This window comes from Xenopus tropicalis, chromosome 6 (assembly GCF_000004195.4).
Source record: "Xenopus tropicalis strain Nigerian chromosome 6, UCB_Xtro_10.0, whole genome shotgun sequence".
Classification (NCBI taxonomy): Eukaryota; Metazoa; Chordata; class Amphibia; order Anura; family Pipidae; genus Xenopus; species Xenopus tropicalis.
The window spans coordinates 79,107,450-79,133,740 of record NC_030682.2 but is presented as its reverse complement, the minus strand read 5'-3'; the positions used below and the strand labels follow the sequence as shown (position 1 = coordinate 79,133,740).

The following is a 26,291-nucleotide window of genomic DNA, read 5'->3' as shown; positions in this document are numbered from 1 at the left end:
GAAGTGCAAATGACGGTCCCTTGTGGATCGAAACGCGTCGATGTGAGTGTGGAGCAATAAAACTATTTTGATATTTTTGAACAATTGGAGCCGTGAGTGCTTTCTGCTGCAGCTATGTGAATATTTTTGGTGAGCACCCGGCGCGTGGTTTGCGATTGGTGAGTGCCGTCATTGGAATAGATATATATATATATATATATATATATATAATATATATTTTTTTTTCTAAAAACAAGTTGCCAGAAAATGCTGTTTAAGACATTTTTTAGAATGCGGCTTACTTATGCTTACTTCGAAGTGCAAATGTGTTTTAATATTTATTACCTCTATTTATGTGTCATGCATTTTAATTAGTGGTTAGAATCAGTGTGTATTCTAGTCTAGTGAACATATAAGAGATGGGTCAGAGTGAGTGAAATTTCACCTCCAGCTACAAAAAGTATTTTTTTATTAGTGCAGATAGTTGACTATTGAGCACACACCCTTAAATGCAAATAGTGAAAAAAAAAGTAGAGGGTTTAAGAAAGGGTAGGAAGCCACCATGGTTCAGGACTGCAGTAAAACAAGAAAACTTGTGAGAAATGTAGAGGAAGTCTCACTACATAAGAAAATAAGGTACACATATTTGTTTTAACAGCTGCCAAATTAACTATTGCTAAATATTGTTGGTTCCCAACTACTCCCAGTCTCTCGCAGCAAGTGTAGAGCAAACTAATTTAGGAAAATGTAACTATCCTATTATTAGATAGAGCAAGAGACATATAATCTATAATTCCCTCTAATGTACTTGTACTGTACAGAGTAATAATGTCCCTTAGCAATCACCTTTTTTTTTTTTTTCGAAAAAAACCCCCCAACCTTGAGAGTCTAACCGCATAGTGTAATACATTCATCCCCTTGACCAGTTTAGTTGCACATCTTTGCACTCTCTCCAGCTTATTAATAAGCCTTACCAGAGACCTATAAAGAGGCACATTTATGTTTAGATCCTTTGAGGTGATGCTCTCTTTTATGCAAGACACTTTATTTGCTTTATTTGATTTAGTAGCCATGGAATGACATTGCTTGAAATTAGACAACTTGTTATCTACAAAAATCCCCAGATCCTTCTCAATTAAGGTTCCCCCAACACATTACCATTTAGTGTTTAACTCACATTTATATTATTTCTACCAAAGAGCATAATTAATTTTCCATTTTGCTGCCCAGTTTTTCAATTTTGTCAAATCGCTCTCTAAAGTGGCAGCATCTTGCATGGAACTTTTTCACAATTTAGTATCATCTGCAGCAATAGAAACAGTACTTTTAATGCCCACCTCCAAGTAATTCATAAACAAGTTGAAAAGTTAGCATGTCTAAAAAATTTTGTTTTAGTTACTCCCTTATAAATTTGTCTCTGCAACATTATCTCAAAGGAGACCATGTTATGATCACTGTTCCCTAAATGCTCACCCAAGGAAATGCTAGAGATAAGTTCAGCATTATTAGTTATTACCAAGTCCAAAAGAGAATCATTTCGAGTAGTTGCCTTAAAAAAAAGTTGTCATTTAGCATATTTACAAACCTGCTAGCTTTTTCTGACTTGGTCACCCCATTACTCCAGTCAATGTCTGGATAAAAGAAGTTCCCCATAATAAAAACTTCAACTAGTTGCAAAGCCTCCTCCAATTGTAATAGTAGCTGAGGTTCATTTTCCTCACTTTTTTGTGTATCCTATAGCCATACTGAAACCTCTACCCAAAGGGATTCCACATATGATGATTTGATGAGGAGGTTTATTTTGGATGCCATTTGGTATCTGTTGACACATAATTTTTTTAAATTTGATAAAGTCTTTTACCTCCAAAGATGTGGGACCTCAATGGGTGCGAAATTTGCACCCACATATGCCAACCTGTACATGGGTTGGTTGGAGGAGTCCCACATCTTTGGAGGGGATTCACCTGCATTACACAATATTGTGCTTTATAGGAGATATGTGGATAATCTCCTTTTTATTTGGAGGGGGACAAAATTGTGGGTGATTTAAATGTTAATGATTTGAACTTAAGGTTTACAAGTGATTACAATAGTACCCATATCACTTTTTTGGATCTCGAATTGAGAGGTGTAGATACATCAATTGTGACTAATGTCAATAGAAAACCTTGTGCTGGAAACTCTCTTTTGTGAGCTGACACTTGCCATCCAAACCATTTGTTTTGGGGGATCCCTCTGGGTCAGTTCCACAGGCTACAGAGGAATTGTAGTACTGACCAAGCCTTTGTGGAGCAGGCTTGTATCCTGAGGGATCGTTTCCTGAACCATGGGTATACTATGAAGTATCTTGTGCCAGCCTTCACAAAAACCTTCAGAATGGAGAGATCGGCTATTTTAAGTAAAGGGTCAGCCCACAGCAGCAGTGTGGGGGTTAAGTCCATTGAGACTGGTGGGGGGAATACTAATAAGAGGGAAGACAATGTTCCGACTTTTGTGACTACGTATAGTAGACAATTTTATAAGGTGAGAAACATCATTCAGAATCTCCTACCTGTTCTTTATAATGACCCCCAGCTTTCCCCGATTTTAGAGTTTGTGACACGTAGGGCACCCACTTTGGGCCCCTATCTTTCTCCTACAGTCCTTAAGTCGGAACAAAAGGAAATTACTTGGCTTACAACTTAGGGCACTTTTCCATGTAGCGCACGGAGATGCATCACATGTACCCACATAAAGCGTTCTGTTACGTTTAAGAGCACTGTAACTGATAAAACTTTTGATATGCGTTATTATGCGAACTGCAATACATGCTATGTAGTTTATTTGTTAGCCTGTGCTCGTTGTTCTATTCAGTATGTGGGTTGCACTATTCGTTCTCTCAAATGTAGGATGCGGGAACACATTGCTCACATTGTTGCTAAAAGTATTACTAGTCCAGTCTCAAGACATTTTTTGGATTGTTGCAATGGTGATGTGACTTTGTTACATATCCAAGTGATTGACAGAGTGTTCCCAGATGAGAGAAATAGTGATATGTGGACAAAACTGTGGCGGATGGAGGTTAAATTGATTTTTTTTTTTACTAGGCACACGCTATCCTAATGGTCTAAATTCGGTTTTTGATGTCAATTGCTATATTCCCTCCATGTGAGTTTGCTGTGTTTACTGATGTATGCTTTGCCTTTGTTTAATGTCCTTTGTTTATTGTTATTTTCATTTTCACTCATTACATACAATTTTTTTTTTGTGATGTCATGAATTAATTGGCTATTAAGCCATGCACTGTTTCCTTGTTGTATGCCTATGATTAAGTGTGCAGGTGCACGAAACGCGTCAGGCATCTTGTTTTTAAAATGTGAATAAAGGTTTAACTCTTTTACATCTCGTGGTTATCTGGTGTGCGTCTAAGCTGAATATAACTGAATCAGCGTGATGAGTGGCCAAGGAAAACCTTTGACGTATGTGATTTTTTAATGGCTAGTCAAGAGTCAAATTCCCCCTAAGCAGGTGCGGGGCAAGACACCTGGACCACCTTGTAAGTGGTGAAAAGCTTGAATGTGGTTTAATTGATTGAGTGGCTTAGAGCAGATTTTAAGTACAGAGTAGTTGGTTAGAATAATAAACAGTACCTTGTACTTGATCCTAACTAAGATAAAATTAATACTTATTGGAGGCAAACAATCCTCTTGGGTTTATTTAATGTTTAAATAATTTTTTATTAGACTTAAGTTATGGTGATCCAAAAGATCCCTTACCCGGAAAGCCCCAGGTACTGAGCATTCTTGATAATAGGTCCTATACCTGTAATATATAGTGGCAAGGATTATACCATTAAGCCTGATAGTGATACTGTCATTAGTATAGTAGTGGAACATAGTATAATTTCAAGAAGTGAATGCATAAATATTTTCCATTGCATCATCAACTAACTACCCTATTTCTATGAAATTGCTATGTTGTCCCCTTTAATTGCCATGATGATTCGAAATGGAGCTAGCATAATTGGATTTTTTTTGCCCTTCTCTAGATCAGTTTGTAGATTATTTAAAAATAGTTCTTGATAAATGTATGTTATCAACTTACCATAATGTTGCTAAACCATAGCTTGCAGCTTGCCTAAATTCCTCATGCTGTGTGGTCCAACTTTCTTCATAATATAAAAATGTAACATATAACTGTATACACATATTGCACTGTGCCAAGCATTATTCTGCTGGAAAATGTTAGGGTCTGGTGGTCCTTTATATGTATAAATAGGTTTTAATCAGTCTGGACAGTTTTCCATTGCTATCTCTTAATGCAGTCATAGGGTCAGATTTACTAAGATACCAATGCTCGGAGTGTTTATTCGGCGACTTTTCCGACACCCGCGCAACTTTTTCGTACGCTTGTGCAACTTTTCCATAAGCTTGCGCAAAAAAATCGTAAAGGTTTTCCCGCTGTTTACAATCGTTCAGTACGAAAATTTTGTGACTTTCGGATCGCCAATATGATATTATCATCACTAATACGATTTTTTCGGAAGCATTTTCGTGATATTTACGATCTTCAGAAATTTTCGTATCCAATCCGAATTTATACCATTCGGGATTCAAACTCGTGATTTCATGAATCTGCCCCATAAAGTCACATTATCTATCTCGGTCTGTCCAAAGGGTGCATTAATTAATTTGGAGTAAAATATGAAAGCTTTTATATAAGTATAACAATAAATAAGACCTTTCCAAATGAACTAACAAATAAATGAAACTTAAATGCAAGTCACGTTAAAGATTGATATGCATTTATAGATAATGTATAATTCTGTATCATTTCTAGAAAGCATGATATCTTTATTTACAAATAACTTGATTTTGTTGGACCCTTGGGTTCAGGCCATAAATATACATTATTTAAACTCTGAAAACAGCTACTCCGCAAGTGAATTTGTGAGGGGGGTTTTTGCAGACAACAGATCAATGTTTATTGCAATCAAAGAGCAGAAAACCTTCAATATAAATATTGTAATATAAATATTCATTTCCAAAGAGATAAAAAGAAAATATCCCAGTATGAACTTTGCCCAATCATTAAAGTGCTGCCCTTCCAGTAAAAATCAACCCCACATCTGTAATTCGAAACAGAACTTGGGAAGTCTCACAGATTACAGGTAGTATATACATTCCCAGAAAACTGCATACAGAACATGTTTTTAATAATTGATGTCTGTCCCAAGATGCCTTTGTGCATGCATTATGCTGTTAATGAATGGAAAGCGAGGAGCATGATTGTTTGGTCTGTGTGGGATCATGCAATTAGGCATCACAATGGTTGCCAATCAGTGAAACTATATGGGGCATTTTTTATGGAAGGCAGATTATATGCTTAACTTGTCCATTTGTATAAAGTCTATATTTTTGTATTTAGTTATAGTGATGAGCGAAATTTATGACTAGAAACGGATTAGCTGTGAAATTCTGCATTTCGCCATTGCCAAATTCTTTTGCAAAACGACAACAAAAATTTACTCTTCACTGTTTAGTTACATTTAAGGACCCTGTCTAATGTGATTAAAAGCCTTTGTGTAAAGGTTTAAGGATTCTCTTTTTTTACATGAATTATTAGTTGTATGTATTTTTTTTCTGTCCAGGGTGAATTGCTAAATCCATGTCGATGTGATGGATCAGTGAGATACACACATCAGCTCTGCCTTTTAAAATGGATTAGTGAAAGAGGCTCATGGACCTGTGAACTTTGTTGCTATAGATACCAAGTCATAGCAATAAGAATGAAGAGACCATGTCAGGTGAGAGCAAATCTTTTATAAATACTTGTGTATGTGTAAAGTGGTTGATTTGTTTGGGTGCTATCCTATATTGTATTCTATATTTTTGCACAACATTAGACCTATATGTTAAAACCATGAGGTTTAAAAAAAGGTTAAATGAAAGTGCTACCACCATAAAGCTTCAGAGTATATCACATGTGCATTGCACTTTGGCTTCTTCATACCATGTTCTAGAAAAACGTGAGGCATACGGGATGATTGGAGATCTTTGCTGAAAGTCCTTTTTTAAATACTGATTGTTGCTGGATATGCAGAAAGGGTAATGTAATAAGTTGTGGTAAATCAACACTGTGGATATTTGCACCTAGGCAGCCACAGTAACATTTTTGCTTTCATTGTTCTGCCTGCAGCTGATGAAAAAAAGCCAATCACCAATTGGTTACTGTGAGTTACTGCCAGGTGCAAATTTGCTTAGTCTTAATAAATGAGGCCCAGGTGTAGTAACCCATCAACCAATAGGATATTTGCTTTTAAACAGCTGACTGTTCAAACATATTTATGTAGCCCACTTTTGTTGGCAGTGCTGCTACCTGCTGATACTTTTGGCGCTAACAGGAGCCCTGAGCCTCGCTTACTTGGGGGAACAGGTGTTACTTTACTTGATGGTGTGCCTCCACCCAGGATAGGGACAGATTAAACTGTAACTCCCCTCCCTGGGAACTTGATACTGTACTGTAATCTCAGGAACTCCCAGCACTCCAGGTACCTTGCCCCTTCCCTTTGGGGTAGCTGCTTACCAGGCAGTGAGGATCCTCCTTGTATGAAGAGACAGGACACTGGAATGATGCTTAACCAGTGGAACTTATTTTATTACTTGCAGACAGGCAGGTTACACAGGAGCACTGTTAATTGTCAGGTTACACTCTCCTCCTTGGAGAACCTCTCTCCCTGGGGCTACTCGCAGTACTCCTGCCAGGTGACCCTCCTTAGGAGCTCCCCCCGGTACTCACGACAGGAGACCCTCTCTAGGGCTCTCCCTGGTACTCCCGCCAGGCGGACACCTCCCTGAGACCCCACCCCGGTACTCACGCCCGAGCATCCACTGGATTAGGTAATCTCCTGATCTTAACACTGTTATCCCTGACTCCAGCTATGAGTGCTGGTGGATCCTAGAGTGGTCTACCACTTCCCAGATCTACTATCTATCATAGGCCCGTTATAAGCCTCTTTCCAGAGGGAGGTCCCGGGCTGGAAAACCTAACAGCTCATGGCTGCACTCCCTTATATAGTCTAGTGCACCACCCAGTGGCTGCTAACTGAAACTGCAGGAATACTCCCTGTTAACTAATTACTTCCCAAACCACCCTTGGGAGCCTTTGCTAGTGGAACCATCTTAGGGAGCCCATACTTTGGTGATCCCTACATTTATATTACATTTCCCTTGGTGGTGTACTGTACTTTGAAAGTGCAAAATCTTTGCATGAATAGTCCCCCCACTGGTGCTTGCTACCTGCTTGCACTGCTAGTTTTCAGCAAGGTTTAAGGTAGGAGCGAGGCTGGGGAGGGTGGGCTACCATACAGAAGACCCTGTGGTCTATTTATCATATTAGTCATCATCACTAGAGCTAGGTTTTACTAGGTATTCTCTTTTCCTCCACACATGTGCCAGCTTCTCAGGAAGCTGCTGATTTGTTTTGATCCTACTTGTACATTTACAAAGTAGAATGTGATTTTACTTTCATTTTCAGAATTTGCCCTCTTTAGTGCAAGAAATAAAAATGAGTTTTTTTAATTAAAATAATTAGCAAAAAATATTTTCAGCAAGCCCTATCCCCTGGACCACTGTTGTTTGAGGAGCACCACTCCACCATCTTCTTCCGCTTATCCAGGTGTCTTCCTTAGTTAGGGCAAAGGCATATACACAGTACCAAATTTTTCTGTACTGTGCATTCCATTCCATTCTATAATCACTTGGGGGGGGGGGGTATAAAACCTGTCACCCCCCCCCAGTGATTCTACCTTGCCTTGTCCTTTAAGAATCCCTGCCACATTCCAAAATCAAATTAGTATTGTGTAATGTAATATCTGTGCACAGAATCCTTGGGGTAGATGTGGATCCTATCAGTATAACAGTTCTTGGCTGTTAGTGTATTTTAATATTAACTGGTCTATACTGTCATTCTTTAAAAGTAATATTTTTGGCATATGGTTTAAGGGAGGGAATGTTAAGAGTCAGGGTTAAAAAAACAGTTGCTGCTTTTATTAATATAACATATAGCACAAAAAGCTCCAGGGAGTCGGAAGAGCAGATTAGCACTTTGGTAATACAGTTGAATTGCTGCCACTTGATATCACTTCCAGAGCTATGTAAGGGCATCAGCACATCTTTAAAAATAACATATAGTAAATGTTAGAGAAGTTGTCAAATTCTTGGCAACACTATGCTTTTTCTCTGTTTAATATTCCTTAGTATAGAGATTTTATTGTCTAGAAATTGTTGTACTGAAGACTTATATTGGTATCAGTGATATCATTATTTGATATCATACTTGTGAGTTAGTACAATATGTCATCAGATTCTCACTCTTAAATTGAATGCTTATTGGGATACGAATACTTCATTTGTCCTAAGAAAATAAAACTGTTTATTGCCAGAAAGCAAAGTGCATGGCTTAGTGAATGAAAGTAGCATGGCTGCAAATCTTCTCATACACAAGAACCATATGTGATTATGCTTATATGATTTTAGCCCAGTGGTCCAAAATCCAGGCAAAGAAAATTAAAAGAAGTTTAGTGTGCCTTCATATTTTATCTCCTCAGCTTGCAAAACAAGTGTCAGTAAGTTAGACAATTTATTAACCATAATTATCTGCTGTAGAAACAGCTCTAATGCTTATGGCTTATGGCTTTAGAGGGGAACAAAAATAGCCTGAAAGTAAAGTATCTGAAGTCACCTACTTTGATATCCCATTGAGGCCTGAAAGTGCCAGCACTGGTGTTTTTTAGTCAAAAAAACAAAAAACAAAAAGAACCCCTGTCATCCAATGTATAAAAATGTCTATACCATATAATTATATAAATCTATTAAACAGTAGATTGTACTTGGGCTTAGCTAAGATATATTTAATCCTTACTGGAGCCAAAACAATTCTATTGGGTTTATTTAATGTTTAAATGATTTTTTGGTAGACTTAAAGTATGGCTATCCAAATTACGCAAAGACCTGGAAAACTCCAGGTCCCAGATATTCTGGATAACATGTCCCACACCTCTATTATCCAATGTTTTCAGATAGCAGTATGCCTTTAAGAACTAAGGCAAAGTGCCAATATTTGGTTCAAAAGTGCCCTCCTCTATTGCATTATTTGTGATCCCATTGCTTAGGTGGCCACATCAGGTGGTCATGGGAATTTGTAATGCTCAGTTCTTAGCAGACAGCCAGTATTGAATATACAGGTTGCACCAGAGTTGGTTTTCTTAATTATCCACAGGCTCAAATACATTAATGGAAGTATATATTGGAAGATGGATGGGTTTAAATGCATTGCAGGTTCTGAAGCATGGAAAGGTCCATGTGTACACTATAGAGGTTAGTGTACAGATCACATAATGTACATGCCTGTGTTTTTATCTAAAATTAGATGATGTTGCACAAGCCCCAGAACATCGATAGTAATAACCCCTTGCTACTTGCCAATAATAACTGAATTTTGTAATCCCTGTCTGATAGTAGAATCATCTGCTATGGACAGTTTCATGTTGTCTTTATGGAAAACAATGGAGCAGGGTGGAGGAGGGCGGGGGAGAGCATTCAGACTGCCCTTCTCCCCGACAGAGCTGCAACTGGCTAAAACCTTTTTTTTAAATGTTGAATGACAAATTAAAATAAGTTCACCATGAACTTTGCTTTTTTTTACTTCGTTTACATTATAAATAAAGGTTGATTAAATAATAGGCATACTTGCAAATGGCCATCTTTTGTGGACTTCTAAAATAAGTATATGCTAGGCTATAAAAGGTAACTCCTTGTGGGGACTCAAGTATCCTTCCTAGCTGTCCTGTCTAACTCTTTCTCCTAGAACGAGCTAGTTACAATCTCCTACATCTCTATTTAGCCTAGCAAGCAACTGGTGCCCATCTGGTCTGACTGAGTAGCGTCTGTCTCTCTGCAGATGTTTTCAGGCCAAAAATGAAGTGCTTGCTCAATGCACCTCCTTAAAAAGACTCCTGAAGGGGACTCCCCCATACAGGCCAACCTTAATGGTTGGTGCCATCCACTGGCCAAACAAAATATAGTCTTAACTATGTTCATTAAAATACATTTTTATTTCACCTGGCTAGCTGTAATTTTCTTTTCCCCAAACATTGCTGGATTAGCAATGTCATTTTTCTTTCCCCCAAACATGCTGGATTACCGAAAGAAAGATTTTAATCTCTTGTTAATTCTTCTTTCTGCTTGTGTAGTCTGTACTACCGCATGTGATACATTCTGTCATTGAACTCATCAGTTAGATTCAGTCATGAATAAAGTACTATCAGCTTTTAAAGCAGGCTATAAAACTCTTTCCAAGTGCTTTCAGGTATCAGATGTTAAAAACATTAAAAGGGCATTATACTGATATATTATAGATTTTGTTCAGTGTAAGTCAGTCTCCTGCATCTTCTGCATCTAAAAGAGAACATATAGATTATAGATTGTAAGCTTTTTTGGGCAGGGCCCTCTTAACCTCTTCGGTTATTGGTTGCTTTGTATGTACTTCTGTAATTTCAATGTGGTATATATTAGCACTTTATAAATACATGCTAATAATAATAACTTATTCTAAGTTTATTTGTTTGGGACACATTCCTTTATTTTTATAAAAATGTGGTCCACAGGTATCACTGTTGAATCAGGGTGTTCAGTGAGGTGATATTCACTTATGATAACTGCTTGCTCTTGCCTAGTAATTTTTCTACAGTAACTAAATTGGTTGATCACTGTCCTAATTCAAGTAAAAATCTTTATAAAGGTGCCCATACATGTGTAGATTCGCTCGCTTGGCAAGGTCGCCAAGCGAGCAGATCTTCACCCGATATCCCCACCTACGGGTGGGCGATATCGGGGAACATGTAGGCTAATTCGATCGTTTGGCTCTGGGGCCAAGCGATCGAATTATAATGCCAGCAATGGGGCAGTCGGTTCGCGCCAATGCGGTCCCCGATCCGTCTGAATCTTTTAACCTGCCCGATTGATATCTGGGCAATTTCAGGCCAGATATCGGTCGGGTATGACCGTCGTTTCTGCCCCTACACGGGCCGATAAGCTGCTGAATCGGCCCAAGGGACCCTTATCGGCAGCTACAATCGGCCTGTGTATGGGGACCTTTAGTGTCAATGAATAGGCCCTGTCTAGCAGAGGTGCAAGCTAAATTAAATCTCTGGTTATACAAGTTGGTTAATCAATAAAAAAAAATCATCCAGGCATTTTTTTCCTTTTGCTTTGAGGTATTTTTCTCTAGCTGGGATTCTTTTTCTATTAACATATAATATTAAACTCATGTTAATATGAGTTTCATCCTGTTAGTATTAATATTAGTGATGTAGTATAAAGTAATGAGTGAAACAAATGTGTTTCCCTTTGCAGAAAATTTCACAAAACTGCAGAGAAATTCACAAATTCACAGCAGAATTTAGCAGAAAAGCATTGGCATTAATGGGAAGGGGAAATTACATTACGGTTAAGGTATTTAGGTTTTATAATACCATATAGTTTGCCCTACCTTGTTAGAATTTCCCTTCCATTATGAAGTGCTAAAATAAGAGTAAAGTAAGAATAAAAATTCACATGAGCAATGTAATACAACAGTAAACATTATTACATTGCAAATGTTTAAAACATGATTGAAGAGGTTTTGCTATCCCACTGTCACATAAAAGGCAAAGGGTCGCAAAATTTAATTTACATTAGTGCAAAGACAAAATTTTTGCAATTGTTTTTTCCATTAATGACCTATATTATATTCCCCGCATATGTTCTTCATAGAAAAAAGGCTCCCATGTATTGTATTGTCCCATGCTTTTATAGTGTGCATGCATATATTGAGCTAGTCTCCTGACTTGCTTTTTATGAGCATGCGCCTGATGTAGAACCGGTGGATGCACTGATGTCACAGGGATGAGCAAAATGAACAAGTTGTTGCATATTTAGTTAGAAAAACTGTTGTTTCCCACTACCAGTGTGTGGGCTCTATTAGCCTACACCTCTGGTGGGTGTAAACCTTTTTTAATTATAGGTGCCCTTTAAGGGGGTCCCTGCAGTGCTGCACTTAATTGGATTAGCCAAGTAACTTGGATTTGGTTGGCTGCCTGCAGGTTCTTCCCTTACACAGATTTCCATATTGCTGCTTTTGTCACAGAAAATTAAGACCAAGTAGAGCCGCATAGAGACAGGGTAAGGTTTGAACTTCTTCAGCCTATTCAATCCTCATGCAGTTTTACTGGGACTTTAACTTCTGTGACAAACGCGCAGTAGGGAAAGCTGTGTAAGGGAAAGAACATGCAGGCATCTGAGCTCCTACCGTCTATTCCAAAGTCTGCTACTCACTGACAGGCACAGGGGCTTGGCCAATCCAAGTAAGTGCAGCACGGCTGGGACCCCACATAAGACCCAAAAACCCACTGGCACTGGGACAACTGCCCCCCCCCCCCCATGGGGGCCCCTGTCTGTACAGCTCCTAGGCAGGGGGAGGACTGCGGATGCCTCTGATCACATTGGATGTGGGGGCAAGGGGCACATAATATAGATGTCTGAATTTTTTCCTGACTGTTTTTTTCCTTAGAACAGAATGTATGGCTAAATTCTAAATCACAAACTCAAACTTTGCCGCCCACAAAACTGTATAATCTTAAGTTTGCTCAGCCCTAATGTATGTATGTATGTATATTTTTATTTATAAAGCGCTACTTATGTACGCAGCGCTGTACAGTAGAATACATTAATACAAACAGGGGGTTAATAGATAATAGATAAATACAAAGTACAACAATAAATACAAGATACATTTACAGTTGCAATAAGTTAAGAGTCAAAGACACAAGAGGATGGAGGTCCCTGCCCCGTAGAGCTTACAATCTATATATCTAATTATGATCAACAATTGGCCTGCGCAGATCACTCCGCATGAAAGTGTAATAAAGTGTTAATTTACTGGCAGAAAAAAATGAGAAGAGTGTATGCTGGGGCCCCTCAGAATTAGGATAAGACACAATGAGGAATCCCACTGTGGATTTTGCATCTGCACTGCTGAAACAGATGTGGAGCTTGTACTGAGGCTGCCCCTATCAATTTCTGTATGTGGGTGTATATGAGTAGTGATCAGCGAATCTGTCATGTTTCGCAAAACGGCAAGAAAATCATGGAAACATTGCAAAATGCATTTGTTACGTGATTTTTTTTGTCGCCCGTAGCTATTTATTTTTGTTGCTCGCCTTCTTTTGACGTGACCGTGCCCTTTTTTTGCTGCGGCCGCGCCCAATTTGACGCACGAAAAAAAACATTCCGAGCAACGAATTTTTCGCAATTTTCGCAAAACAATTCGGCAATGGCGAAATGCTGAAATTCACTGCATATCCATGCCTGGCGACCAGCACATGCAACTTTTGTATAGGCAGATACTATTAAAAACGCGGGATGTCATCCCAGTCCTTAAAATATGCACATGACCCATGACTCTTTACCTGCACTCCTAGAAAAGGCACCTATAGCTAAATATATTTTCTTGTTCTTCTTTTTTAAAATACGTATATCCAACAAGCCCAGCAGGGCCGCTGCATGAGGAGGTTTTAATGCACCACAAACCTAATGCCTTGGTCACATAGCTTTACACCAACCTGTGAGTGTGTCTTTGTTGCATGGCCAGCTTATTGCTAGCTGGCAGAAGCTTAATGTAATGGAACCAAATGTTATATTTGCAGTTTTGTTACATTTTGTAGCACTTTTTCTCCTACTGTACTACACTGCAGTTTTGTTTTGTTATAAGTAACTCTCTTTTATTTTTCAGTGGCAGTGCATAACTGTTACTCTGGTTGAGAAAGTACAAATGATTGCTGTGATCCTTGGATCTCTTTTCCTTATATCAAGTGTTACATGGCTTCTATGGTCAGCATTTAGCCCACAAGCAGTATGGCAAAGAAAAGACATCCTTTTTCAAATTTGTTACGGAATGTATGGGTTCATGGATCTTGTTTGCATAGGTAAGTGTTCACATCATCTCATTTAAATAAGTTAATTTGGCTTTATTGTCAAATAAGTCTTTGTAAACTGTGCAGTGGCAGCACATTAAAGGGATTCTGTTATAATTTTTATTTCTAAATTACACTGTTTACATAGCAAATAATTCACTCTACCGTTGAAAACTGTACTTTTGAATTAACACATGTATTTTTTTAGTTAACACATGTATTTTTTAGTTGTAATATTGGTGTGTAGGCAGCCTTCTCAGTGCATTGTGCCTGAGTCTGAGCTTTCAGAAGGAGCCAGCGCTACATACAATACATTTAAAAATGTATTTCAATTGGTTGTTGCCCTGGTAATCAGTTCTTCAGCCCCACTGACACTTGACCAAGGGTGCAAAGGGAATTACATTTATTAGCAGACAGACCATTTTTGTAATATTTGTGAACTCCTATAGCCAATGTGACAAGATGATCTAATTATAAATTAGACTCTAACGTATAAAATAAATAAATAAAGGAAACCATCACAAATTATAGTTACCCTTACATTCACTGCTTAATTACTGGCAATAAATTCATTACAGTATTATGCAAGGGGAAGTTCACTTGTATGTGCATAGAAAGAGGCTCAGTATTTTGTAAGGTATTTATAAATATTAGTTCTATGCAAGCAGATCTGATTGCCGAAGATTTTTCATGTGCATTTAAATATTTTTGTTTTTCCTCTTTTTTGGTTTTGGACTCAAAAATAAAGTCTGGCAGTTTGTGTAATTATATTGATTGGTTAAGCAAATTCAGCCAGCTCTCTCCTGTTTGTGAAGGTTTTACAGTAAGATTTTCAATGCTCATTAAACCGTAGCTGTGTTAGCTTGCATAGCTGTAGGCAAAATGCTAATGATAAAGGGAGAAGACTATGTGACATTTATTGGTATTTCTACTACAATGTGTAGTATACGACATTTTTAGGATTACACCTACCAATTACTGAGCGACAGAGGACCCAAACTGCTGAAAGTCATCCAATCACTGAAAAAGAATATATTTTATATTTGTTGTTTCCTGAAATAAACCAGCATTTTCCCAGCTGTCAGCAGAATCCTTACAACACCATCACTCTCCAAGCTCATAAGTAGTAAAGACTGATCCTTGTGTTGTGTACATATTTTATTTAAATAACTTATATCTTATTAACCTTGTTTTTTATAAAGGAAAGGAAAACAGAATTCAGTATCAAATATTATGTTGTTTCAGTTTAGTTTCCCCTCTGGCATGTTTTTTCTTAGGAACACTCAACATGTTTTATTAATTACCGCCCACAATAAATGTAATATCTACAGTAAGGAAAATGAAATTTTAGGTATATAGAAAAAGGGCACATGTGTCATTAGGGTTAAATTAAAAGCAATGCCGTGTAACTAAAAAGGAAGCAGACCCTGTGGCCCTGGGGGGGGGGGGGGGGGGCGGTTCCGGTGGACAGGGGGGCCCGGGGTCTGTTTCCTCTATAGCCACTCTTCTTCATCAAAATTCATGGGTGGGTTAGGACTTTGTGCACAACCGGCCCCTCCCAAGATTTTTATGCAGGGGGTGCCAGTGCAGTGTTGTTACGCCGCTGATTGCAAGTTTGGCCCACCAGTTGTGCATCCTCTAACAATTTCAGCAGTTAAAAAGAAATCTGAATGTATATTCTATCCATAAAGTAGGTATTAATGGGTGTGTGTTTCTTTCTCTGCTTATTGTTTCTCTTTCCCTTTAGAACTCTTAAACACAATATTTTGTTTCTCATTAGAAAAGCAGGTTTGTGCACACCTAAACCCATCAGCTTGTTAATTTTATTATCTTTGTAGTTTTATTGCAGCTGTGTTTTATTGTTACATTCTTTTGCATGTAGTGTGCATACTTAACACAATAAAATAGAAGGATGTGTGTTGAATTCATAAAAAAAGTAATTAGTTGCATTTATTAAAAACACTTTGACAAACTCAGCATAAAAAAGCTTCACACAAAAAGAGCCTGTGCTACTTTGTCTAGTTATTCCCAAATTGAACCCTAGTTTCTGCATCTCTAACTATATATACATGGGTACATCTTCCTAATGGAGAATTTGCAGGTCAGCAGGCAATTGGCATAACACATGGTAAACTAAACTAACCAGTATAGTTCTTTTTGGCAGTTGATTAAAGATTGACAGTTCTTACATTTCACATGCTGTGTTCCTCCTGTGTTTGGCACTTGCATGCGCCTGAATGAGTACAGTCAAATATGGAAGTATAGGCTGCATTTATCATGCATTCCCCTGTGGTGGAACATAGGAGAGATCCACTGCAGGGGAACAGAGGCGAAACACCTGCCTGTAAGAGCCTTTAATCAGGCACAGGAGCCATGCAGTTAATTCTGCTGAAAGTTACTATGTTAAGAAATAAATTTTTTCAGGTTAAGATTTAATTTAAAGGCTTATTACTACCATGGGCAAAGTGCAAAAAACATGTGCCTTTCCCTGTAATTCCATCTGCAACTCACAGCTACAGTCCTTTGTAAAGGTATGGGATCCATAATCTGGAAACGCATTATGCAGAAAGGTCCAAATTACATAAAGATCATCTCCCACAGATGAAATAATTTACATTTTTAAAAATGATTTCCTTTTTCTCTTTAATAGTAAAACAGTACCTTGTACTATGATATACTATACAACTAAGATATAATTAATGCTTATTGAAGGCAAAAACAATCCCGTTGGATCTAATTAATGTTGATGATTTTTTAGCAGATTTAAAACTATGGCGATCCAAATTTGAAAAAGATCTCTTATCCAGAAAACCCCAGGTCCTGATCATTCTACATAATAGGTGACATACATGTATTCCCAGAGCACAAAGTGCTGTACCTGTCTTTGTATCAGAGCTAAATACCGAAGGGGTGGAACATAAGTGTCCCCTTGCATGCCCCTTTGCTTGTGATAAAGAAGCACCAAGGGATGCAAGTGAGCCCCATATAGCACAGACCAAGTGTTTGCAGGGGGAACAGAGGGGCGTGGCTGAAGGGTCTATTTCCGGTAGAGCTAAGAACCCCCCCCCCCCAACAGCCGCTTTCCTACCTTGGCGCTAGTGGGTGGAAATGCAAGTGGAGGGGAGGGTCAGGGGAGGGTTTGCTGTGTACATTCAGAGCAAGCCTCAGGGCACAGATTGGATCTGAAATTGTGTAAATTGAAGGTGAAAGTTTTTGTATGGGCTCCAGTCTATGCCAATATGTCCTATGTTGTATATTTTTGTATATTTACACTCAATGCATTTGCAGCTCTGCTAATTTAAAGCTTTTTGGGTAAACCATCAGGGTTATGTCCCACAGGGAGAGGGAGATTAGTTGCCAGCGATAAATCTTTGCTGCCATGGACGACTAATCTCCACGAAAACCTGGTGGAAAGGACTACACATCACTTCCCCTTTCCACCGGCGATTCCCTTTATTGCCAGTGAAAGGGCTTTTTGTGGAGATTAGTCGCCCGTGGCAGCAGAGATTTATCACGGGTGACTAATCTCCCATTGGGACATTACCCTTAAGAAATCAGTGTAGTTTGGTAAATCAAATTACTGGGACAACACTAACTACATGCATAAAACTGATGTGTTATTATGCATATTGTTTATATGATTTCATGTTTCTAATAATGCAATATTTTGTTTGGTTGTATAAAAAAGATTTTATTTTGTCTTGTGAAAAGAATCTGGAGACTAAACTACTTGGCTTGCTTTATAAAAGGCGTTTCTCCTGCCACCTGCTGCTTCTTGTTGGCCACAGACTTGTATTTTTTGATTACCACTTGATTTAGAAGAGAGGGATTGTTTGTAAAGGTGATATAACCTGAGGGGCAGTTATTGCATATAACTTTTTTTTTTGCCTTGTTGATGCCTCCAGTGTGTTCTGTACTTAAATCTTCCAGCAGATAAACATCCATTTTATTGTATTTGAATTGTATTAGAATTGTATTGATTCTCCATGCTGAAAACTATATTTATTATTTACTACTGTATGTAGTAGTACACACACATACACATATATAGGCACAGATATTTTAATTCTGCCAGCATTAATTAAATTATTTCATTTGTTTTCAGGTTTAATAGTCCATGAAGGAGCAGCTGTGTATACAGTTTTCAAAAGATGGAGAGCTGTGAATCTGGACTGGGATGTTTTGAATTATGACAAAGCAACAGATATAGAAGAAAGCAGTAATGCTGTGCCTTCAACAAGTAGGACATTGTGGTTGCCATTGACTGCATTCAGATCAAGAACCTTGGTCCATCCTACACAGTTAAGCTCTCCCAGATTGCAGTGTGGTTATGTACTGCTACATTTGTTTAGTCAGATGAGGCCTCCACAGGAAGACTCCCCCGAGGACACTCATTCTGGTGAAGTAGTAATGAGAGTAACTTCTGTATAAAGAATATGATCTCTCTGCTAGAAAGAGAATAACAGATGTTGTCCATTAATGGATGGTATTTTGGAACGTTGGTGAAATTAGCCCAAAGCACTTTTAAATTATTTAAATATAAATTCAAACTTTTTTAACTTAATTCTTTTTTATAACTGTTCTACTGAAATGCAATTTTCTGATTAAAATGTATTTTTCACAACATTGGCTACTGTTATATTTTATATAAAATTCACTTTTAAATACTTTGTACTACAGTACAGGTATGGGACCTATTATCCAGAATGCTCGGGACCTGGGGTTTTCCAGATAAGGGATCTTTCCATAATTTGGAACTCCATAACTTAAGTCTGCTAAAAATTATTTAAATATTGAATAAACCCAATAGTCTTGTTTTGCCTCCAGTAAGGATTAATTATACCTTAACGGGCTGATTGTAGCTGCCGATATCGACCCTTGGACCGATTCGGCACCTTATCGGACTGTGTAGGGGAAACAACAACTGGCCTGCCCTACCGATATCTAGCCTAAAATCAGCCAGACGTCGATCGGGCAGGTTAAAAAATTCAGTCGGATCAGGGACCGTATCAGCTCATTGATGCGCCTCCGGAACCGACTGCGCCTATTCCAGTCGTTATAATTCCCCAGGGCCAAACAACCGAATTAGCCTAAATTCCCTCAATATCGCTCACCCATAGGTGGGGATATCGGGAGAAGATCTGTTTGCTTGGCGACCTCGGCAGGCGAGCGGATCTTTACATGAAGTCCACCTTTAGTTGGGCTCAAGTACAAGGTACTGTTTTATTATTACAAAGAAAAAGGAAATCATTTTTTAAAATTAGAATTATTTGCTTATAATGGAGTCAATGGGAGATGGCCTTTCAGTAATTTGGAACTTTCTGGATAATGGGTTTCCGGATAAGAGATCCAATACCTGTATAAGATTTAATTTTGACTTTTTTTTTTAAATCTAAAGTTTTATATTTTTATACTGCTCATTAGTGATGAGTGAAATTTTTCACCAGGCATGGATTTCAACATTGCCGGATTTTTTCGTGGAACGGGCACAAAAATGTGGCCTGAAAAACACTTCTCAGCGTTTTTTCTTCCTGTTTGGTTTCTGATCATCTGAACAGGTGAAATATGGGGAGACTTAAGGGCACTATTGAGACAACTGAAGGTATGCCTGCAGCTTGAGATTAACTCTTTATTAGCCTTTTCTTCTCCTTTAAGGGAAAATATTAGCAGTGCAGATTTTCAGATCCAGGTTCCAGCTTGGGCCTTGTTCTCTGTGTGGGTCTTGTTACAATCAACACAAATATCAGTTCTAAACTGATAAAGCAAGGCAGGATATTCTTAAGCAAAAATCAGAAAGAAGCAGGGCTGAATTTGTTTTTTTTATTTTAACGGCAAAATACTTTCTTTTTATTCAAATATTTTATGATTAGTGCTATTTATTTTTGTTGAACTCAAAAAGCTTAACGCCAAATCACAAAAGACAATTGGTTCATTTTTATTTAATATGTATGTATTACTACAATTAATCTTTACTTATATAGAACCAACATATTGCTCAGAGCTTTACAAAGATTGTACGTAATTCTCATCAGTCCCTTCTGCAGTGGAGCTGTGGTTTACATTACATTTACACACATACTATGGTCAGGTTTATCAGGAACTATTTAGCCTGTTTGTATGTTTTTTAGAGTATGGGAAAAAAAACATACAGACACAGGTAGAATTTAAAAACTCCTTGCAGATAGTGACCAGGCTAGACCAGCCCTGTTTGTACAAACATTTTTCTTTAAGTGCACTCTGGTTGGGGGCAACGAATGTTTCCTGTCCCAAGCTTTCACTTGTTATGCACATGCATGTAATTTCACACGCATGTGATGATCACGCAGGCAGAAGCACTCATTATGCACATCTAAACATGGATGCCACCAACAGTGCAGATGGCATGTCATTTACAGGGGGCATTTTTGGGGAAAAAAAATATACAAATCTACAATTTTGTCTCTTACATCCTTGGAGAGCTCTTTGGTCTTTCCCATGTTGGAGAGTTTGGAGTCTGCTTGATTGATTGATTCTGTGGACAGGTGTCTTTTATACAGGTGACTAGTTAAGACAGGTGTCCTTAATGAGGTTGACTAATTGAGTAGAAGTGTCTAACCACTCTGTGGAAGCCAGAACTCTTAATGGTTGGTAGGGGTTCAAAAACTTATTTCACTCAATGAAATGCAAATCAGTTGCTATCTTTTATTTAAAGTTATTTTTTCGATTTTCCTTTTGATGTGCTATCTGCCACTGTTAAAATAAACCTACCATTGAAATGATACTGTTCTGAGACTTTTCATTTCTTTGTCATTGGACAAACTTACAAAATCAGTGAGGGGTCAAATAATTATTTCCTCCACTGTATGTCCCATATGGCCCCCCTCAAGTCACTGATTGGTTACTGACTGCTAACAGCTTAGACAGCTGAAAGCAGGAAGTAAAGTTCTGGCCATTAGGTTAGACAACTGCTCTCTCCAGCCTTTATAGATTACATTTTTGTCAAACTAACTATATTAGAAATATTTTTGATTTTGCTCATGACTAATGCAGCGTCGAGCCTGTTGTGCCCCTTTATCCTCCCCCTGTTACCACAATAATAAAACCGGACAACTTAATTGGGGAGAGAAGGCCGCGGTTGTTTATTGCAAATTATTTAATATAAATCAGCAATTATATATACTGTACATATGTGTGCAGGGCTGTATTTAGGTCCAGTTCTGCCCTAGCACTAGTGACACATACATTTTGATTTTATGTAATTTTACTGTAATTTAGTTGGGTGAGGCTGGGGTGTTAACTATGATAAGCATGTGTGGGTTTGGTGACAAATGGTTAAGAATATAGACCAGCGCCAGCAGTTCTCAACCTGTGGGTCGGGACCCCTTTGGGGGTCGAACGACCCTTTCACAGGGGTCGCCTAAGGCCATTGGAAAACACATATTTCCCATGGTTTTAGGAATAATTTTATGGTTGGGGGTCACCACAACATGAGTAACTGTATTAAAGGGTCGTGGCATTAGGAAGGTTGAGAACCACTGATATAGACCTTTTCTAGTCTTAAATAAGTGTTCTGCCATTTCTGTGTGAAGCTTTGTCCAAAATGTACTTTTATTTGAATTTTGTCTGCAGGATAAGAATATAATCTGCAGGCTGCAACAGAACAGTGGCAACTGAATTGACCTCTGGCACTGTTCTTTGGAATAGAAGTGTTTGGTGTTACATGTGTTACTGCAACTCAATGGAAATTAAAATTAATTTATATCTTTTTAGAAAAACTAATTTCTAAAAAGTGGAGGATCTAAGGGCCCTGACAGACAGGGAGATTAGTCGCCCGCAACAAATCTCCCTTGTTGCAGGCGACTAATCTCCCCGAAATGCCATCCCACTGGCTAGAATGTAAATCGCCGGTGAGATGGCATACATGGTGCCGCAATTTGCCGAAAGCACAAAGTTGCCTTGAGAGGAAACTTCGGTGATTTGGCTCCACGTATGCCACCCCACAGGCGATTTACATTCTAGCCAGTGGGATGGCATTTCGGGGAGATTAGCCACCCTCGACAAGGGAGATTTGTCGCGGGAGACTAATCTCCCCGACTGCCACGGCCCTAAGAAAGTTTTTCTCCTATGTTTGATGAAATCCAGTATTTAGAAACTGCTACCTGGGCCTATTTGTTGTCTGAGCCCAGCTGAAATCTGTAATTGCATGGGCCACAAATACTGTACTGTAGGTTCTCTTTAAAATTATGGATTTTCTGGATTTTCTTCCATTATGTACAATTACATTTTTTTGTTTAGATAGAATACAAGGCTGTGGAGCATGCCTCTAACATATATCGCAACACTTGAAAATAAGAAATTTAGACATTTTAGCCCATGTAGACATTAAGCCCACACCTACGAAAACACTGATTTGATTCAGACTGTGCCCACTTTCTGGTTATCCTTTCTTTTTGATCATTGGGACGGATGCCTTTAGGTAAACAGTATACTATTTAAAAATGCACACACACAAAAAGAAACATGATTCTATATTCAAAATAATCTAATAAATATTTAATATGTGTGAGGTCAGTTTTACTTAATGAATTAATCTAAATTATCTATGTAAATTATGTTTGCATTGTTTGTAATTAATTATGGATTACAGCCATTGGTTTGTATTGTCCAGTAGCCAAATGGGTAATGAAAGTTTAGCACTAAAATAGTTAATGCTACCTATCGATACTCCTAAAGGTTTTCTAAATTACATTGGACCCTTAGGAAAGTACTTTTACCGGCACAAAAGGCATGGTGGGGAAATAAAGATAGCCATACACTGAAAGATCTGCTAGTTTGATGAGGTTGTCACACAAGTGAATGTTTCCTTTATATGCCCAACCTGAGGTAGGCAATATCACATTGATCCAATCATTCAGCCATCGGGGCTGATGCACTCCTGGTCCTGATGGGATCTTTAAACTTGCCCTTTCTACATCTGGCTACATATTGGGCAGGAAGGCCCATCTGAGGGCCCCATGTAACCTGTAACTTAAATGTGAATTTGTGTGATAAGTTAGAATTAATAGTACTGAATTCATCCCTTGGATTTCACTTTGTTCATCCATCACCTATGTCTTTTCTGAACAGCAAGAAGGGTTTCTATAGTTGTGGGACACATGAGGAAAACATAGTGAATCAGAAGACATACATTAATGCTACTGACATGAGCAGGAGGATAAAGACTTGACATTAAAGGATTCATTCACTTGAAAATGAAGGAGACAGTAGTATTCTAAGATAAGATAATTTGCTTAAATTTTTGGTCTTGCTCTTGGGTCTACAGTTTAGAAGTTCAGCAGCTACCTGGTTGCTAGATCCTAGTCAGTTTTTCCAAACAGGTTTGGAGATCAGAATATATAATTAGGAAAGGTTTTCAATAGAAAAATAACAATAAAAAATTAAGCCTTACAGGGCAGCAGGTTATGACTTGTTGGGATTGCCAAATAACATTTCAATTTTTAAAGCAGGAAAAAGCAGAAAAGGGATGCAAATAATTAATGAACCATAAAAAATGAATACCAAGTTGCTAATAATAGATTGATCTATAATATACTAAAAGTAATTTGATGGAAACATCCCTTTAAAGGAGACATTTTATATAAAGTTCATATTCAGTTATAATATTCATCCTCCCTCAAAATGTGAAATGATGCAGAAAGAAAGATGTTTTGAAAGTATTTTACCTCCTAAAACTGTCATTAGATGAGAGCTGCACACACAACCTCTCCAGTTAGAAGCCAGAGCAAAATGAAACATGGCTTCAGACCCCCACAGGAAGTGGTCACAGTAGCAGGGAAAACTCCTCCTCCTCCTTCTGTGTCTATCTGCTTGTGCTGCTGGGAGTAGAGCAGGAATGGACTGCCTGTGACATGGCTAAGCCCCGCCCACCCTATGCTTATTCACTGCACTTTAAGTAGCTGTCAGGGCCAGGGGCCCCAGCCACATACTGAAGAGTCTAAACTAGAAGCTGGCAAAGGGTCTGGGTAGAGCACAGTTTTCAAGCAGTTATGGACATATTTGAACCCAAAGGTATTAAAATAAAAGCACTTCCTTCTATTTTACATGGTTTAGTGCATTGTAAAAATTTATGGTATATATCCCCTTTAAAGATTTATTATCCATCCATAATTTTTGAATAGTCATAACCTTTTGCTGCCAGCATACTTTAAATTATTATTACCATTTTTAACTACATTTCATCATATTTAAACAGTTTAGCATATGCATTCATAGCACATGAGACTTTTTGGTTGGGTTGCTGCACCCTGGAACTTGATTCAGTAGAATAGAAAATGGAGGCCACACACTGGACTGGGGAGCTTACCCCATTTATTCTGCCAGTGAACTACTCAAACTCAGTGTTTTGGGCGGGCACTCCCTCCCTTCATCAGGATAACAGTGAAGTGGCAGTACTTAAACAGATAGTGTAGCCCTGCCTACAATTAGAATAATCATGATTGACAGAGCACATACAAGTGTTAACAACATTCTCATACAAAGAAAAATCCTCATATAATAGAATCAAAAGCACCTGGCACAGGTGTGACACCCTTTAACACAATCTTTTACATCCTGAAAAAGCCTGGCCACCAGAATTTTCTATGAATGTGACTGAAGGTATTTATTATGCTGTGTAGAACTAATTCGCCGAAAAAACGGAGTAAAAAGCTATGTAAAATAAATGGAAAAGATCGCCATCTGAACGCCGGATATTACGCCGTATATTATGCCATTATTTTCCATAAGATCCGGTGGAAGAAAAAACGCGTAAAACAATTACGCCGATTTTACGCCGTTTTTACGACATTTTTACACGGCGAAGCCTGGCGAATTTTCTCGCTGTTTTTTACACAGCATAATAAATATGCCCCTTAGGCCTTTATGACCTGCAATGGGAGAGGAATGGTGAAACCTAAGAATTTCTTGGCAAAAATTTTTAGGGACAAAACGATGCTCATGAAAAAGAAAATCATTATAATATGTCTTTCTTAATGAGACATTGGGCCTCAGGGTAAGTAACTGCTTGTTTTAACTTGTCCCACCAATCAGAGGATAACTGTTAAAGAATAAAACAACTCTTATCAATGAATAGGCCCTAATCCTGGAGGTATGGAAAAAAAAATCAGCTTTGCCATTTTGAGCCCCAGGATGATGTGACTACAAAATCAAATCTAGAGAAAAAAAGAGCCCACCTAGCCTGATGGGCATTTAGCCTTTTGGCACTTTTAAGGAACTCTAGATTTTTATGGTCTGTTCGAACAGTAATGTGATGATTAGCTCCTTCTAAAAAATGCAGCCAGTCAACAAAAGCTGTTTGTTGTTTATATAAGAAAGTAAGACATCTCTGACTTCAGAGCATACAGGACCAGACTGTAGAGGGGAGCCATCGGATACTTCAACCGACAAAGGACGAGACTTGGGACTAGGAAGGAGGTGTGCTTGCAAAATGAATTTAAAAGAAAGAAAGTTTCCCCCTACACCCAAATTAATCAATGCAGTACCCTCAATCTTGTGGCTTCCCTGCTGCAAACAAATAACCACAGTTAAATATTTATTAAGAAAAAGGGAGGGAGTGGCTGAGCTGATGAGGGAGAGGATGATTTATTTCTGAAAACTTGATGCTTGGAATTTTTCAAACAGGAACCTGCAAAATGGCCCTGTCCCCACAAGACAAACACAGATTGTTCTGTCTGCACCATTGTTTTTCAGCTAAAGAAATAGGGCCCTGAATGAACCCAAGTTGCATTGGTTCCTTTGGCAAGGCTTGTTGGCTAGGGAGAGAGATATCTCTCCAGGAGGCAGCAACTGGGGTAGCTACTTGACATTCTTCCATTTCCTTTTTTGCCTCTCCATGAGGTCTAAGTCAATTATAATGCAAAGTTTGATGAATCATCATCATTTGCTGACTCAAACTAGCTAAGATTCTTTCAGACCCAGAAGGATCCATGTTAATGGACCTGAGCAAAATGTTAGGGAATCACTTAATAGGTGTTATGGACCCCAGTTACTGAGTCACCCTAAAACAGGCTGCAGGGTGCTTACACTAGATACACCCCTGTAATGAGTACTACAGACCAGAGAACTGTGCAGGCACAGAAAGAAGCAATAACTGAGAAAGGCAGAAACCTGCTCAGATGTTAGGGCAGTCTGTGGGGGAAAGCGTCAATCAGGACACACAACAGAGCAGTTTGGTGGGCCTAACCAGTACATACGCAGAAATCAGAGACACGCAGCACCAAGGAATGAGACTAAGCGGATGGTTAGGAAACAAGACAAAAACATACACAGGAACAATGCAGTACCA

General features: G+C 38.4%; 1 protein-coding gene across 1 annotated transcript in view; it reads left to right on the top strand.

Moving 5' to 3' along the window:
- The window catches only part of marchf11 (membrane associated ring-CH-type finger 11), a 38,066-nt gene extending 19,473 nt beyond the window's left edge, over nucleotides 1-18,593 (top strand). Inside the window, exons 2-4 of the mRNA XM_002933124.5 lie at nucleotides 5,609-5,764; nucleotides 13,789-13,981; nucleotides 18,075-18,593. Of these exons, the coding sequence (XP_002933170.1) occupies nucleotides 5,609-5,764; nucleotides 13,789-13,981; nucleotides 18,075-18,400 (675 nt within the window). The 3' untranslated portion in view covers nucleotides 18,401-18,593. The remainder of the gene's footprint in view (nucleotides 1-5,608; nucleotides 5,765-13,788; nucleotides 13,982-18,074) is intronic.
- Nucleotides 18,594-26,291: the final 7,698 nt, after the last annotated feature.